Raw genomic sequence first — 14,631 nt, 5'->3', positions numbered from 1 at the left:
GCTTTGATGCTGGTAGTCAGTTTGGGTAGCTTTCTATGTGCGTTATGATGGAGAACCTCCTTTTTTAGTCACATGGGAAAATAAATATTTTAACAGACTAACTGCTGAGTTTTTTTCTTTCTCCAATTAATTTAAATGGAGCAATTAAGATTTAAATTTCCATAAATAGCTGAGGGAGGGATTGAAGAGTGTGGGGGGCTGCCTCTGTTACAGTCAAAAGCCTTGGGATTAACCACCTTCTTAATTATAAATAAAAATATAAACAGTGCACACTCTTCCTCACTCCCTCCCATTCTGATTTATACACATACACAGCAGGATTCCAGCACCTTTTAACCAATCAATTTGCAGGATTTATCCATGATTTTATTTTTTGAAGTTAAAAATATATAAAGAACAAACTTTCGTCAACACATTTTAAACACATTATATTCAACATGAAATTCCCATTACTTTAAAAAATTGTATGGTTTTATTTCCCCCTTAGACTTAACATCAAACCATATTAAAATTATTCAAACAAAAATTCCAGTTACCATGACCATATACACACAAACTCATGCTCCAGGAAGTGAAAGAAAGGGAGTGCTGTAAAAGTGAAACAGGCCAGCAGAAGGAGAATGACTTAGCAAACTGCATGTCTTCTGCATTTTATAAGACAGTCTTGATTTGATCATTCACCAGAGAGAGGAGCTAAACACTTCATGAAACAATATCAGCAGAAATCTGGCGCTTCTCACTAACAAATGTGCTTCAGCATTACTGGAGTTTCAGGTTAAAGACGCAATTTAAGGATGTGCTGCTCTCTGCTGGTAAAGAGATGTAAACGCAAATAAGAATTAGAGAAGCTCTTTATTTTTTAACTGTTGAGGGTTAAATCCCTTTATATACTTTATATTCTATAATATGTATATATATAATTCCCATTTTTAAATAATTATGGAAAAATGTATATACATAACATGATAACTTTAAGTATCCAACACATTCGTTAAATAATAACTTTTTATAACAGGTTGGCAATTAATATGAATGAACTGAGACAGTGATTATGCTTAATTGCATAAAAACAAACAAATAAACAAACAAAAACTTCTGAACCTAAAAGAAAAAATAATCTAAATCATTCACTAGTAACATTTTTCATTGATTACATGTTTTCTTGATAGTATGAAAATAAGTAAACGAGAAGGACACAATGTGTGTGATTGTTTTTGCGAAGTCATAAGTGGAAAATTATGCATTTTGGCCTAAAAAATTCAAAGACATAACATTAATAGTCTTAAAGACAAACATAAAATATAAAAATACTGAATACAACATTAGATTTAAAAGGGAGAAGGTGAAGACAGAATTAAAATCACAAGCAGACAAATCATGCATTTTTGTCTCAAATAGAAAATAAAACTCATTCTGGGATTGCAATTGTATAGATTTCTGACAGCAGCACTGAAAGATACAACATTCATAACCTTAAAGAAAAAAAAAACTATAAAAATACTCTAAACAACATTAGATTTGAAAGGGAGAAGATGAAGACAGAAAGGGTTAATTCATAGTTAATTCATAGAGTGCACTGAGAAGGAAAATGATCTGCATTACTATGGTGATGATCTAATCTCAACCCTGATTGCCAGGTAATAACCCATAGACCAAACAAAAGCGTTACATTTGCTTAGATGTGAGAATCCCATTTAGTTATTGATTCAGTAGTTGATGAGGTGCATCTGCTAAAGGATGTTCAGTGACTGACTAAAATCTTCAAAGTGGATTCTATTGGATATGAGATCTATGGCCTGTGACTGGCATACAAGGAAGAGCGTTTTAAGCGGTTCGTAGCTCATTCTTAATGATTAAAGTCAAGTGTTGCGAGCCATTCCGTAGAGGATCTGTGCACAAACACACAGTGTGACTAGATCAGATCTGTCTCTTTGAGCTCATTAATGCAGTAAGTGTTGTGCTGTTCCTCCTCAGTGCCTCGCACTAGTCATACAGACGACAGCACCTCTCCAGCCAACTCCCTCTCCTTCTGTGCCCTCTCCAGGTCCAGCACTCTGATCGCTGCCTGCTTGGCCACAAGCTGAGCTTGATCACTGGGGTACGAATCTGTGTCCACCACCCGATACGGGTCGATGTGGAAGGGGCTCTTGGAGAGGACGTCAGCATAGCGGCGCTTCAGGTCAGGGTCGGGACAGAATAGATATTCATACACAGCTGCAGCCAGGATGCCCCCTATTAATGGGCCCACCCAGTACACCTGAGAGAGAGAAAGAAAGAAAAACAATAACTCTTGTTCAACACTGTGGGGTCTGAAAGTTTGAGACGACATTCAAAACCATTAATTTATCTAATTTAAATAGAAAAAAGTAAATTTAATAAAAAATAGTACAAATATATAATTCGTTTTTAAGGTAACTTATTTTAATTAAATTTATTAGTTAAACAATTTACTTAATTTGTTTTAGTATTTTGAAAAAAAAGAATGTCAATAAATGTCATGATTTTAAATTAATAACAAATATTTCAGACTTAATAATTTCTTTTAATTTAATGCAATTAATTCATTATAATCTTTACTCAAATTGTGTGTCATAGGATTTTACAACAAAAAAAATTAATTAAATGAATAAACAAATATTTCAGATTTTGCACTAATATATAACATTTAAGATTTCTTTTAAATGAAATAAAAACATTAACTCAAATTCTGAGATAGGATATTGAAAAAAACCCTGAAAGAAATGTTATAATGTAAAACACTAATATATAATATTTAAGATTTCTTTTAATAATTTCTTTTAAATAAAATAAAATAAAATAAAAAGGATACTTTAGGATGCTGAAAAAAAACTAAAGAAATGTTATGATGTAAAATTAATAAGATATATGTATAATTATGCACCAGTATATAATATTTAAGATTTCTCTATTCATAAATATATTATATATTATATTATTATTATTATTATTATATACTTTATATATATTTTTTATTTTTATAATGAATAAAGGAATTAATTAAACGCTTCACTCAAAATGTGAGAAAAAAATATTATTAGATAAAATGAATAAGACTTTTATAATATTTAAGATTCTGCACAAATAGGTAATATTTAAGATTTTGTTTTTATGAATTTATTACATTAATGAATGAATGAATTAAACTTTTTACTCAAATTGTAAATTTTGAATAAAATGTTATTATGAATGAATGATGCATTTATATAGCGCCTTATTGTGTATTGCTGTACACCCAAAGCGCTTTACAATCATGTGGGGGGTCTCTCCTCAACCACCACCAGTGTGCAGCATCCACTTGGATGATACGACGGCAGCCACAGCACAACGGCGCCAGTGCGCTCACCACACACCAGCTACAGGTGGAGAGGAGAGAGAGTCAATGAGCCAATCAAGTGTATGGGGATTATTAGGAGGCCATGATTGACAAGGGCCAGTAGAGGGAATTTGGCCAGGACACCGGGGTTACACCCCTACTCTTTACGAGAAGTGCCATGGGGATTTTAATGACCACAGAGAGTCAGGACCTCGGTTTAACGTCTCATCTGAAAGATGGTGCTTTTTGACAGTATAGTGTCCCCCGTCACTATACCGGGGCATTAGGACCCACACAGACCACAGGGTGAGCACCCCCTGCTGGCCTCACTAACACCTCTTCCAACAGCAACCTAGTTTTCACCAGAGGTCTCCCATCCAGGTACTGACCAGGCTCAACCCTGGATAGTTTAAGTGGGCAACCGGTCTTGGGCTGAAGGTTGATATGGCTGTGGGTTATTATGATGGTGTTATTAGGTAAAATTAATAAGAAATATGAAAGATTCTGCACTAATATATAATATTCAAGATTTTTTTAAATTTCAATTTAATAATTAAACTTTTTACACACATTATTATGGTAATATTATAAGTTTGTAATGAAAAATGTATTAAAGTAAAATTGAGAAACATTTTCGCTCAGACTTCTGGGCCCCATGTGTATAATTATTATTATTTTATTTAAATCTCTGCATTATTTTGTAAATATTACAGTATAATATGTCTTTCCTTTCCTTTGCTATAATGTCAGCCCAGTAAATAATCTGCTCTTCTCTTATATCCTCTTATATGTCTGATAAAATGCATGTTATCAGTGTTTACCAGGATATCGACTTCAAAACTGTGCCAAAACTGGATTAGTAACTGCTGTGATGACAGAAATAGAAGTGGGTGCAACCCACTGCATAGCACATGACAGATACGTTTACCCTTTACAACCCTGGAGAGTGCTGTGCAAAACCTGTGCCCAAAAATGCAGTTCATTTGGTTTATCTCATTATTTCCAAACTGTTACATATACAGTGTAATGATCACCAGCAGCTCTTATTAGTGTAAGAGTCCCACTTTGGCCTTCATGTGGCTTCACCCCTGATGTATTTCTTTCATTCATAATCTCTAAAATCTCTCATTGATGAAACTCACACCAACACTTTGAAAAGGGCACAGTGTGTAGCCTGCTGCAAGTGCGGTAAACACCACATGAAAGAAATGTTTTGACCTTTCTAATGTTACAGCGCCAGTGAGGAGACCCTGTATCAAACGTGATGACAGCAGCAGTCACTCAGACGCACCACTCATGATGATACATAACGCTCATATGTGCATGTAGGGAGCACACCAGCCAGTGTCATGTACCGGTGTCATTTTGAATGCCACATCTGTCTGGCTTCTGACCGCTGTGCAATGTTTCAAGCAGAATGACATTTAAACCCACAAGCTGCAGTATATACACTGGGCGCTGGCAATCAAAACCTTTCTGATATTCAGTACAACAGCAGGATCGAGATTATAGTGCAGTTCAAGAATTAAGATACTCTGAGATATTCAAAATTAATTAAGCCAGTATTTCAAATTTTATGCCAAAGGTCTGTGGTCGGTCAGAGATAAACTCCTTGTTGTTCCAAATATAGTTCAGTCTCCTTTGCAAGAGTGAAACAAAGCCAAAATGTTCTTCTTAAATAAGTTTTGGCACTGAATCAAATTCTTGTCAGCTTCACTTTTATGAACCACAGTTCTAAGGGCCTTGCTGACCTTCAATATTTATGCACATAAATATCACTGTAGGAATTAGCAAGAACTTAAGAGTCTTCGCATTGTTTATCTACATGCAGAAGATACTGTGTAAATCTTACCCAATGGTCCTGCCATTTTACCATGATGACCGCAGGCCCAAAAGAGCGAGCTGGGTTCATACTGGCTCCAGTGTACGGGATCTGAAACAAACAGACAAAACTTGATACACTTGTTATGAACTTGCATGAATTTTGAAACATAGACTCAATGAAAAACATGCCAAAACTCCAAAAAGTACTTATTCTGCAGTTTCCATCTGAAATGAACATTACTGTCAGTAAAACACTAAAAACCTTTATCTCTTTTCGCAAACATTATGATTATAGGGCAGATTGCTAATTAATATGACTTATTTTCATGGGTTTCTTGCAAAATACTATGTTATGAGCTCAAAAGACTTTTACTATGTTTTGTAAACTAATACATTTTGACATTTGCATCATAACCAGCTCCATATGTATGGCTTTTCTGACATAGTAAACTTGCTTGGTAGCACACCTGGTGCAGGACATGTGTACAAGTCCTGTCACTCAATAAAACTAGAAATACTTTAGAAATACGAGATGTGTATCTCACATTTGCCTATGTTAATACTAGCCGGGTTTACATTACTGATTTGTGCAAAACTTATTTTATAAACGTCTATGAAAAAACTATTGCAAAATGATGGAGTTTCCATTAATCAATGTTATGTGACTAAAACATTTTTTTTCTCTCACGATAAGTCATGAAAAGTCATGAAAGCTTTTTATACTTGAAAGCGGCCACATATGAGGTGTTTCTTGGAGATTATAGTACATTAAAGAATGATCTTGTGACATTTACGTATGACAGGTGACCTGTAAATTAAGAAAGAAATTCCATTGCAGTTTAGCGAAATATTCCTTTTTCGAATTGCCTGAAAAAACACCTCAAGCAAGCGTAAAAACTTTTTGTGATATATGGGAGTTTTAGCAAAATTGATGTGTTTTCATTGGGTGCATTTTCAATTCGCAATTTCAATTTGCGCATTGTGAAAGGTAATGGAAACGCGGCTACTGTCGGTTAGTTTGAAGGTAGAGTTTTGTGTAGGTGCTACATTATTATCAAACGTGATAGAGCATTACATTTCAGAAATGCCAATGTAATAAACCAACTTAAGGAAATGTTGTTCATCTGAACATGCTTTTTGCACCACTCACTGGAGATTTCACATCAAAATTATTGCGACCATTATATTTTTACAGAAATGTCCATTTTGCCAATCGGAAATGCAAAGAAACGACATGAGAGAAGATGAAGCATAAAAAGATAGGAAGAAAGAGTGAGCTGAGTGAAACGGTTTGCCTTTTTAAATCATAAATCTGCTCTAAAGGGTCTTAAATACTGTTTGTACCAGTGCCAGGCCTAAATACATGAGGACACGTAGAGGGCATCCCACTGTCATGCCAACATCCTTAGCAACACAAATGAGCTTTCATATAAACACCTCATCTGCAGATTCTGCTGGGACTATTGGCATGGAAATAACACCATCACTTGGGATTGTAGCTAGGCTACAAATTCTCCAAAGGAGAATTAAGCCGATACACCTCAAGAGGCTAATCTTTATAGGATAAAGATCTTCAAGTACTGCTTACAAATGTGCTTGACAGTGCAGGATTTAAAATATTATCTCCATATAGTTAAAGCGCTCACTAGAAACATGCCTTGGAAAGCAAATGATATGTATAGCAATGCACTTTTCCACAACTGTTTTCTAATGGTGTAAATCAGAAAATACTCACAGCAAACAGATGGCCGATGCACACCGACAGCCCAATAGCCAGGGCTGCCGAACCTTTGAGATCATTGCGTTTGGGGTCACAGGTGGCAAAGACAGTGAAGACAAGCTCAAAAGTGATTATGAGCTCTATCACAATTGCATGACCAGTGGAGATTTCAGCATTGACCTGCAGGAGGTGATAGTGAGTTATAAGTAGAGTGAGTTTCATCGACTGCTTGCTCAACACAGTGTTTTTCAATTATTCTCTTGGAGGCCCCTACCAATTACAATTTTTAGGGGCCTCACTAATGTGACATGCTTAATTTGGGCTATTGAGTGCTTTACTAATGAGTTTAATTATGTGTAAAATGTCTAATCACGTCTTAAAGGTATAGTTCACCCAAAAATGAAAATTCTGTCATCATTTACTCACCCTCATGCCATTATGTATGACTTTTCCTGTCATATAAGATGTTTGAAGTTTGTTTGAAGTGCTTTTTACTCATACAATGAAAGTCAATGGGGTCCAAAACAACAGTGGACCCTATTGACTTTTGTGTTCCACAGAAGAAAGAAATAGGGAGTACATAATGACAGAATATTTGTTTTTGGGTGAACTATCGCTTTAATTAAACATACTCACAGAAGTCACTCCCATTCCTCCTCTCACTGATGCTGGTGTCACTCCGTACAAGATGGCTGCCCCCACCACTGCCCCCAGACACTGTGCCAACAAATAAAACACACCCTTTGCCAAACTCAGCTTCCGTGCAGCAACCATCGCCGCAGTGACGGCCGGGTTGATGTGGGCACCGCTGATGTGCCCAAAACACTGGACGAGGGTTGCGATGGATAAACCAAAGCACAGAGAGATGAGGACGAGGTCCGCAGGCGGAGGGTTTTCCTGTGTTGCTGCCCAATTGATGGTGGATCCCAAACTGAGTAGTACGAATATTATCATGGCTAAAAACTCCCCCGAAACCGCTCGCCAGAATTCCTGAGTCCACACACCCTTGAAGGCTGCCATGATACTGTTATTGCATGAGCAAGACGACACACACCTCCTTAAAGGAACAAAAATGAGAGCATATATAAGAACATGAGTAAAAATGCTTCTATTTTGCTTTTTTTTTCAATACATATTATATCTGCATTGTTAGGTAAATTACTTACAGACTGTAGTTAAATTACATGGCAAATATTTTAGTTATATAATCTAATAGATTAATCTATTTGAGTACTTTTAGATTACTTTTTTCCCTAATTCATTTATTACATAGATTTAAATAGGATTATTTTGTATCATACTGGTATAAAAACACAAATGTATTCTATTTTTTTGTTATCAACATAAACTGGATTAAACATTACATTATGCCAGTGTTTCCAAAAAGGGCTTTGTGAATGGAAAAAAATAAAAGCGAATTGGAGAAAATAAATAAACTCATTGTGTGAATAATAAGTAATCATGTCATCAACAACTGTAATCTTATAATAGGCATTTTAAAATGTAATGCAATCTAATTACAGGTACTTTATTTTTGGAATCTGACATGCATTACATGCATTACATATCGCAGAGTACTTATTACCACCCAGCATTGATTAACTGCATAATAATTTCAATAAGATTTTGAATTTCAGAATTATTATTTGGTTTGTCGCTCGCATTTGTGCCGCATACAGCATCATAATAGGTAAAGCATTCACCTCTTAAATTAAGAATAAATTTCCATCCTTATCACATAATGATGATAAGCCACATATAAACCTGATGATTATAAGATCCGCCATGATTTTCAATTACCCAATGAGCATCTTGTGCTTCTGACCATCCATTCAAAGAGGTGCACGGTCAATGTCACAAATTTACTAATTTGACTTATAAGAACAATGCATTATCTGAGATAATTTTTCAACATTTCATGTCATAATCTTTCTTTTAAAAGTTTCAAAATCCTAAAACCTGCCCCCCTCCCCCCAGAACAAAAAATGATTGCATTTGTTGATAACAAATGAGTAAGAACACACACGAGAGAGAAAATGCACAGGAAAACTATTTTCAATCATGCATTATTAATGACAAAAGTAATAGTGTTTTTATCTCTATCTGCATGGGTTTATCTGCATGCAATTAATCTGTGCGCTCTTTCCAAGTGGAAATTCATCCAATTAGAGTGGCCTCAGTTTCCTTACAAAGATTCCATAGAGCACAGGCTCGGAAAAATTCCAGAAAGAGTCATAAACAAAGTGGATCTATTATTAATACAGCAGCTTTTCAGTATACATCAGAAAAACGCATATAGAAGCAATGTAGACATCATTAGCAACTCAAATTAAAGCGACATTATAAACATCATGAAGAAATAAAGATCAAAATAACTTGTGGTTAAAAGTGTTGAGGAATATTATAAATGTTTTACTATGCATTTACAAAAAACTACCATGGCAACCATGGTTTCTAACATCTACAAATATTACTACTGTAAAACTTTCACAACTTTGTATTACCCACCACTGTCATCAACGTCAATTTAACCATATTGCAGAAGATTCAGAAGTTTTTAAGACTTTTTGAAGAATGTCTCATATTAATTTACATTCCAATTGGGGGAAATATTTAAACTAGCTTGACCAGCTAAAAAGTAAGCAAACTCCCTGTTAAACAAGCCAACAGACCAGTCAACTCCAGCTAAGACCAGCAGACCATTTTAGACTGGTTTAAGATGCATGCAGCTATGCAACAATTGCAGCTAAAGTCAAATAATAATAAACATTCTACGATGCAGTTTAAAATGTTCTCTAGATGATGGAAATCCGAAATGAACGATTATTTCGGGGATCAGGGATGTAGCCTGGCAGGTGTACCCAACTGAATGTCATGTAAACATTTAAACTGGTGTGCTGGAAGAACCTAAACATCACTTTGCAAGCCCAAACAACTTACTATCAGAGCCAAAATCGACAAACTTACCGAAAAAAGCCACAACTTCTGTTGGGAACCGAGACCTGCGATAACGCTTTTCTCATCCCTGAACAAGCATCCTTTCAGCGGGAGAAGTCGACCTCAAGACATTTAAAGCACGGGATCTCGCTGTAGGCGTGATGATCTATTACAGCGCGCACTCTTTTAATGATCAATAAGTGTGTGGGTCTGAGTGTTCAGCATCTCCTCCCTCTGATTCACACACACGCGCTTCCCCCGTGTTCTGATCAAAACGATTAAGTTCAATCAACACGACAGCATTAACTATTGCTTTTGTTAATATTTCCCTCCATGAGCGGTGAAACAGGTAGACTAACGCGTTAGCACTTAATAATAATAATAATAATATATACATTTATGAATTTATTAATATTGTACAAATACTACATCTACAGCAGCAATATAAATTAATAAATAAATTAAAATAACTGTAAGACTTCAAACAATAATTGATGAATATGATAAAATGGGCTGAACTTGTAAGCCCAGGTCATATATGACACATCATATGATGACATTTCACACTCATCTAATAATCCTTTATTAGATCAAATTTATCTTTGATCTATGAAGGGACTTTTGTTTGAACCTCATAACCAGAGAGCTCATAATAAAACGTTTTTTATAAACTGGCCAAACATTGCTATTCAAATCTATGTTAGTCTATAAAAAGTTTCAAGCTTCTAAACCACAGTTTATAAAATTTCTCGAAAGAGATCAGATCATGCACAGTTTATTCTACACATTTTTATACATTCAACATTTTTTGGAAGCTTTTACAAGAAAACACTATTTCACTCTTTCATGTTAAAATTAATACATATTTTGCCATTTCTTTGTAATTCGTTCAGAAATGTACTAAGTTTCAGTGTAAATCCAAAGACTTTTTTTTCCAGTGTTGAACATATTTTTCAAAGCATTAATGATTTAGGTGTTCATAATACAGACTCTACAAATAAACCAACCAGCTAAACAAATAGTACAATAGTGACAACTTTAACACACAATAATAACATAGTAATCAATGGAATATCTAGCACCTTTCCTCTTGAACTCACCTGAATCTGTCCAGGGCTCCACAGCTTGTCATTCCTTCCTCAGACTGAATGGCAGCTCAGTATGCTTCTCTCTCAGTGTCGTGTTACCAGCTCTTCATGGTCAAATCAGAGCTGAGAGACCACAGCACAGAGATATGAAGAAGCTGTACAACTGATCTGACAGCACTGACAAGACCAGAGACACGTCTCCCACAACTCATTGTATAACACAGCATAGATATACAAGGCCCTATCTGTCTAATGGCCCTATCTATCTATCTATCTATCTATCTATCTATCTATCTATCTATCTATCTATCTATCTATCTATCTATCTATCTATCTATCTATCTATCTATCTATCTATCTATCTATCTATCTATCTATCTATCTATCTATCTATCTATCTATCTATCTATCTATCAGGATTTACAGTACCATAATAGGTAAAACGTCTGCCACCTCTGAAATTAAGAATCAATTTCCATCCTTATCATCACATAATGAATTATACTGGTATATCTATTAGTCATAATTAAAGTTATAATATGAAATATTGTCAAAGGTCAACATGTGATTACATTCTCAGTGATAATCTACTTAACATTAATTTATAATTTGCATGTAAAATGTCACATTAAATTAATGAAGGAGTCATTTTGTAAATTTCAAATGTTTTTGAAAGAAGTCTCTTATGCTCACCAAATTAAATGTAATTTATTCCTGTGCTGGTAAAAAAGCTGAATTTTCAGCAGTCATTACTAGAGTCTGATTACTATGACTAGAGTCATTACTATAGAGTCTGTCACGTTCCTTCAGAAATCATTCTAATATGATGATTGTTTATCAATGTTGAAAACAGTTGTGCTGATTAATATTTTTGTGGAAACCATGTTTTTTTCAGGATTCCTTGCTAGAAATAGAAAGTAAAAGAGCAGCATTTATTTGAAATAGATTTTTTTGTAACAACACAAATGCCTTCAATTGGTCAATTTAATGCATCCTTGCTAAATAAAAGTATGCATTTCTTTGAATTTCTTTCATTTCTGTCCAGTTCAATTTAATAATAGCACTATTTTAATTGCAAATAAGTCCACTACTGAAGTTGCCATTCGGCAGTGGTTTTGTATGTCAAAATTCTTACATCGTTTACAGTATTTACAGTGCTGACAGAAAACCCCATCTCTGATAAGACATTTTACTTATACTTTGGATAGATGTTAGGAAACGTACTTTATGCCAGTTTGGTTGGGTAGTGTATTGCCTAATGTGCCGTTCAGCACCTTGTTAACACTCACAGATGAGGTCAGCTGCAGGTCACACACTACAGTCTTCCACACCTAAAAATAATCAGTCAGTTATTACAACATAATTCTTTCATTTTCAAACGAGTTTTTAAAGGTCCACCCAAATTAGTAAATTCAGCCTATGCAACATCTCAGGCCAGTGTGAATTTGACTCAACCTCTGAGGCATCCAAGAAGTCCAGTCCTGTAGATGATGCAAGGATTTCCTATAATGCATTGCGCAGTACCCAGGCTATGTATTAGACGTGTCCCCTGCGGATGAAAAAAGCTCTTATATTTGTTTCTTAGGCCTAGAGTCAGTTGTAACCACTTCAGACACAGTTCAGACACAAAGCACCAGTCCATTTCCAAGCACAACACCTCAGAATGCTGTAACCTCACAGAGCCACAGTTTGGAGAATGTGTAAGTGAAGAATACCTCCCACCTGAGTCTTACTGCTAAATCCTCAACACATGAATTCATGTGATGAAACAAAGACATTAATATTGATGAACTAAACACGTGACTCTAAAGGAGTGGTGTATATGAATAGCTGTTGTTCATTTGCAGAAAAAGTCAGTGTCTGCCTGTCTGTCAGGATCCAACGGATTTCCTGGATGAGGTTGCCTGTATTTGTTTAAACAGTTTTTGAAAAGCCTTTGGAGAGAGGAAAAGCCAGTGCAGAAAAGGCTGAAGGATTTAAAGTGTTGGTGAGATGCCAGAAAAATTGCCATTGTAGTGTGGAAAGCAGCTGTTTAATACTCTTTTTTTGTGATTGGCAGGATTAAATGAACATGTGTGAACATTCCCTGGGACATCCGTCGAGTAAATAATGGAATATTATTGCTGTATTTTACAGGCAGTTTGTGAATGTGTTATCAAATCTCAGCACTTGATGTGCTCATTAGCAGAAGACTCAGAAACAATTCCTCATTGTGTATTTGTGTGTGTGTGTGTCACACACAAGAGTAAACAGGATTTCCATGCAGGTTCTGCCAGGATCCATGTTTGTCCTGCAGTAATGATGAACAATTAACTAACTCTGCTCTCTCTCTCTCATTCCCTCTCTGAACTGTTCAAGCATATGCTCTCTTGCATTATGGCAGATGGATTATTACATCATTAAAAGTCATCCCTGATAATATTCAGACTCAATCCAAGTTGTGAGAAAACAAATGCACATAAATACACACTGGTAATCTAATTGCAGCAGCACTGATCTAAAATAAAGCCAAAAGCGCAGGCCATATAGGCACTGTAAAGTAATTATGCAGTTTTCTCTTTGTGTTGTAATTTGCGATGGACTTTGGTACGTGTATGTGCGTGTTTCCCATGTATGTGAAAATCCTCCTTCTATCAGTATGGTGTAATTACACACATGAATGAATAGCATTCCGCTGTTAAATAATAATACAATTCAGAGCTCCAGGAAAAGACACAACAGAGACTCACAGTGTGGAAATATTTATTTTCTGATGGTCAGATTTGCCTTCATCTGCTACTGTCTATTCTGGCATTTATGCATAGTAGAGAAATAGATCAGAAAGGAAAAAAAAAAATATGGGCTTACTGGTGTAGTGGAACCATTTTTGTGTTTCCCTGTATGGGAAAAGTACATGGAAAACAAACTGATGCCAGATCATTTAATTTAGTTTATTTTCTTAAAAGAGAAACCACATGCATTAAAACCAAAAGCACAAAGGACAATTTAGAGAGGAATTCCAATAAAAGCAAATAAAAATCAACATGAATTAATTCAGACTCTATTTGCTTGCTGAAGAAAAGTGTGGTATTTTTGTGATATTATTTTAAAGATATTCAAATATTCAATGAAATGTTAGGCAGAGTTGTAAAGACTATCTGAAAACCACACTTAATTAAAAGTGTCACCTTAAGGTCATTGCACACTAAGTCCGAAATTTCCGCATGCGTTTTTCCGTTTTTTCATATTCCCCATCCTTTCCTATCAAAATGCATGCTACGGATGCGAAAACGTAGAAAATCTAACCTGATCCAAAAAAAATTTTGACCGACGAAAGTTTCGGAGGCAGTGTGCAAGCGTGATTGACACAACGTGAGGTTCTATATATTTTCTAAAGTGAGAAAATTTTGGACGAAAATTTCGGACTCAGTGTGCAGAGACCTTTACAGCGAAAATTAGTCAACAATAACCACATTTGAGCAAAAGAGGGTCAGAATAGAAAGTTTTCGGATTTCATCAAATATATCTTAATTTGTGTTCTGAAGATGAACAAAGGTGTTACGGCTTTGTAACAACATGAGGGTGAGTAATTAATGACAGAATTTTCATTTTTGGGTGAACTATCCCTTGAAGTATTGTACATGAATATAGACTCAAAGATCAGAATCAGAATGAGCTTTATTGGAATTTGTTGTAGTGACAGAAGCTCCACAGTGCAACAGAAAGACAGCAACAGGACAGGACACAGA

The 14,631-nt window shown here is 35.4% G+C and overlaps 1 protein-coding gene across 2 annotated transcripts; it reads right to left on the bottom strand.

The window, feature by feature from the left end:
* Positions 1 to 347: 347 nt before the first annotated feature.
* LOC306843436 (aquaporin-4-like) lies at positions 348 to 11,022 on the bottom strand. Of its 2 annotated transcripts, none has more exons than XM_079374942.1 (5): positions 10,916 to 11,022; positions 7,515 to 7,935; positions 6,894 to 7,058; positions 5,187 to 5,267; positions 348 to 2,257 (listed from the first exon to the last, which is right to left on the bottom strand). In XM_079374942.1, the coding sequence occupies exons 1-5, from the start codon at positions 10,945 to 10,947 to the stop codon at positions 1,988 to 1,990; spliced, it is 969 nt and encodes a 322-aa protein (XP_079231068.1). In that variant the 5' UTR covers positions 10,948 to 11,022; the 3' UTR covers positions 348 to 1,987. The 2 variants fall into 2 exon arrangements, with proteins under 2 accessions (XP_079231068.1, XP_079231067.1); XM_079374941.1 differs by lacking the exon at positions 10,916 to 11,022 and adding an exon at positions 9,846 to 10,006 and having other exon boundaries at positions 994 to 2,257.
* Between the last annotated feature and the right edge of the window lie 3,609 nt (positions 11,023 to 14,631).

Source organism: Barbus barbus, assembly GCF_936440315.1.
Source record: "Barbus barbus genome assembly, chromosome: 24".
Lineage (NCBI taxonomy): Eukaryota > Metazoa > Chordata > Actinopteri > Cypriniformes > Cyprinidae > Barbus > Barbus barbus.
The sequence above is the reverse complement of the archived record's forward strand: the minus strand, read 5'-3'. Positions and strand labels throughout refer to the sequence as shown.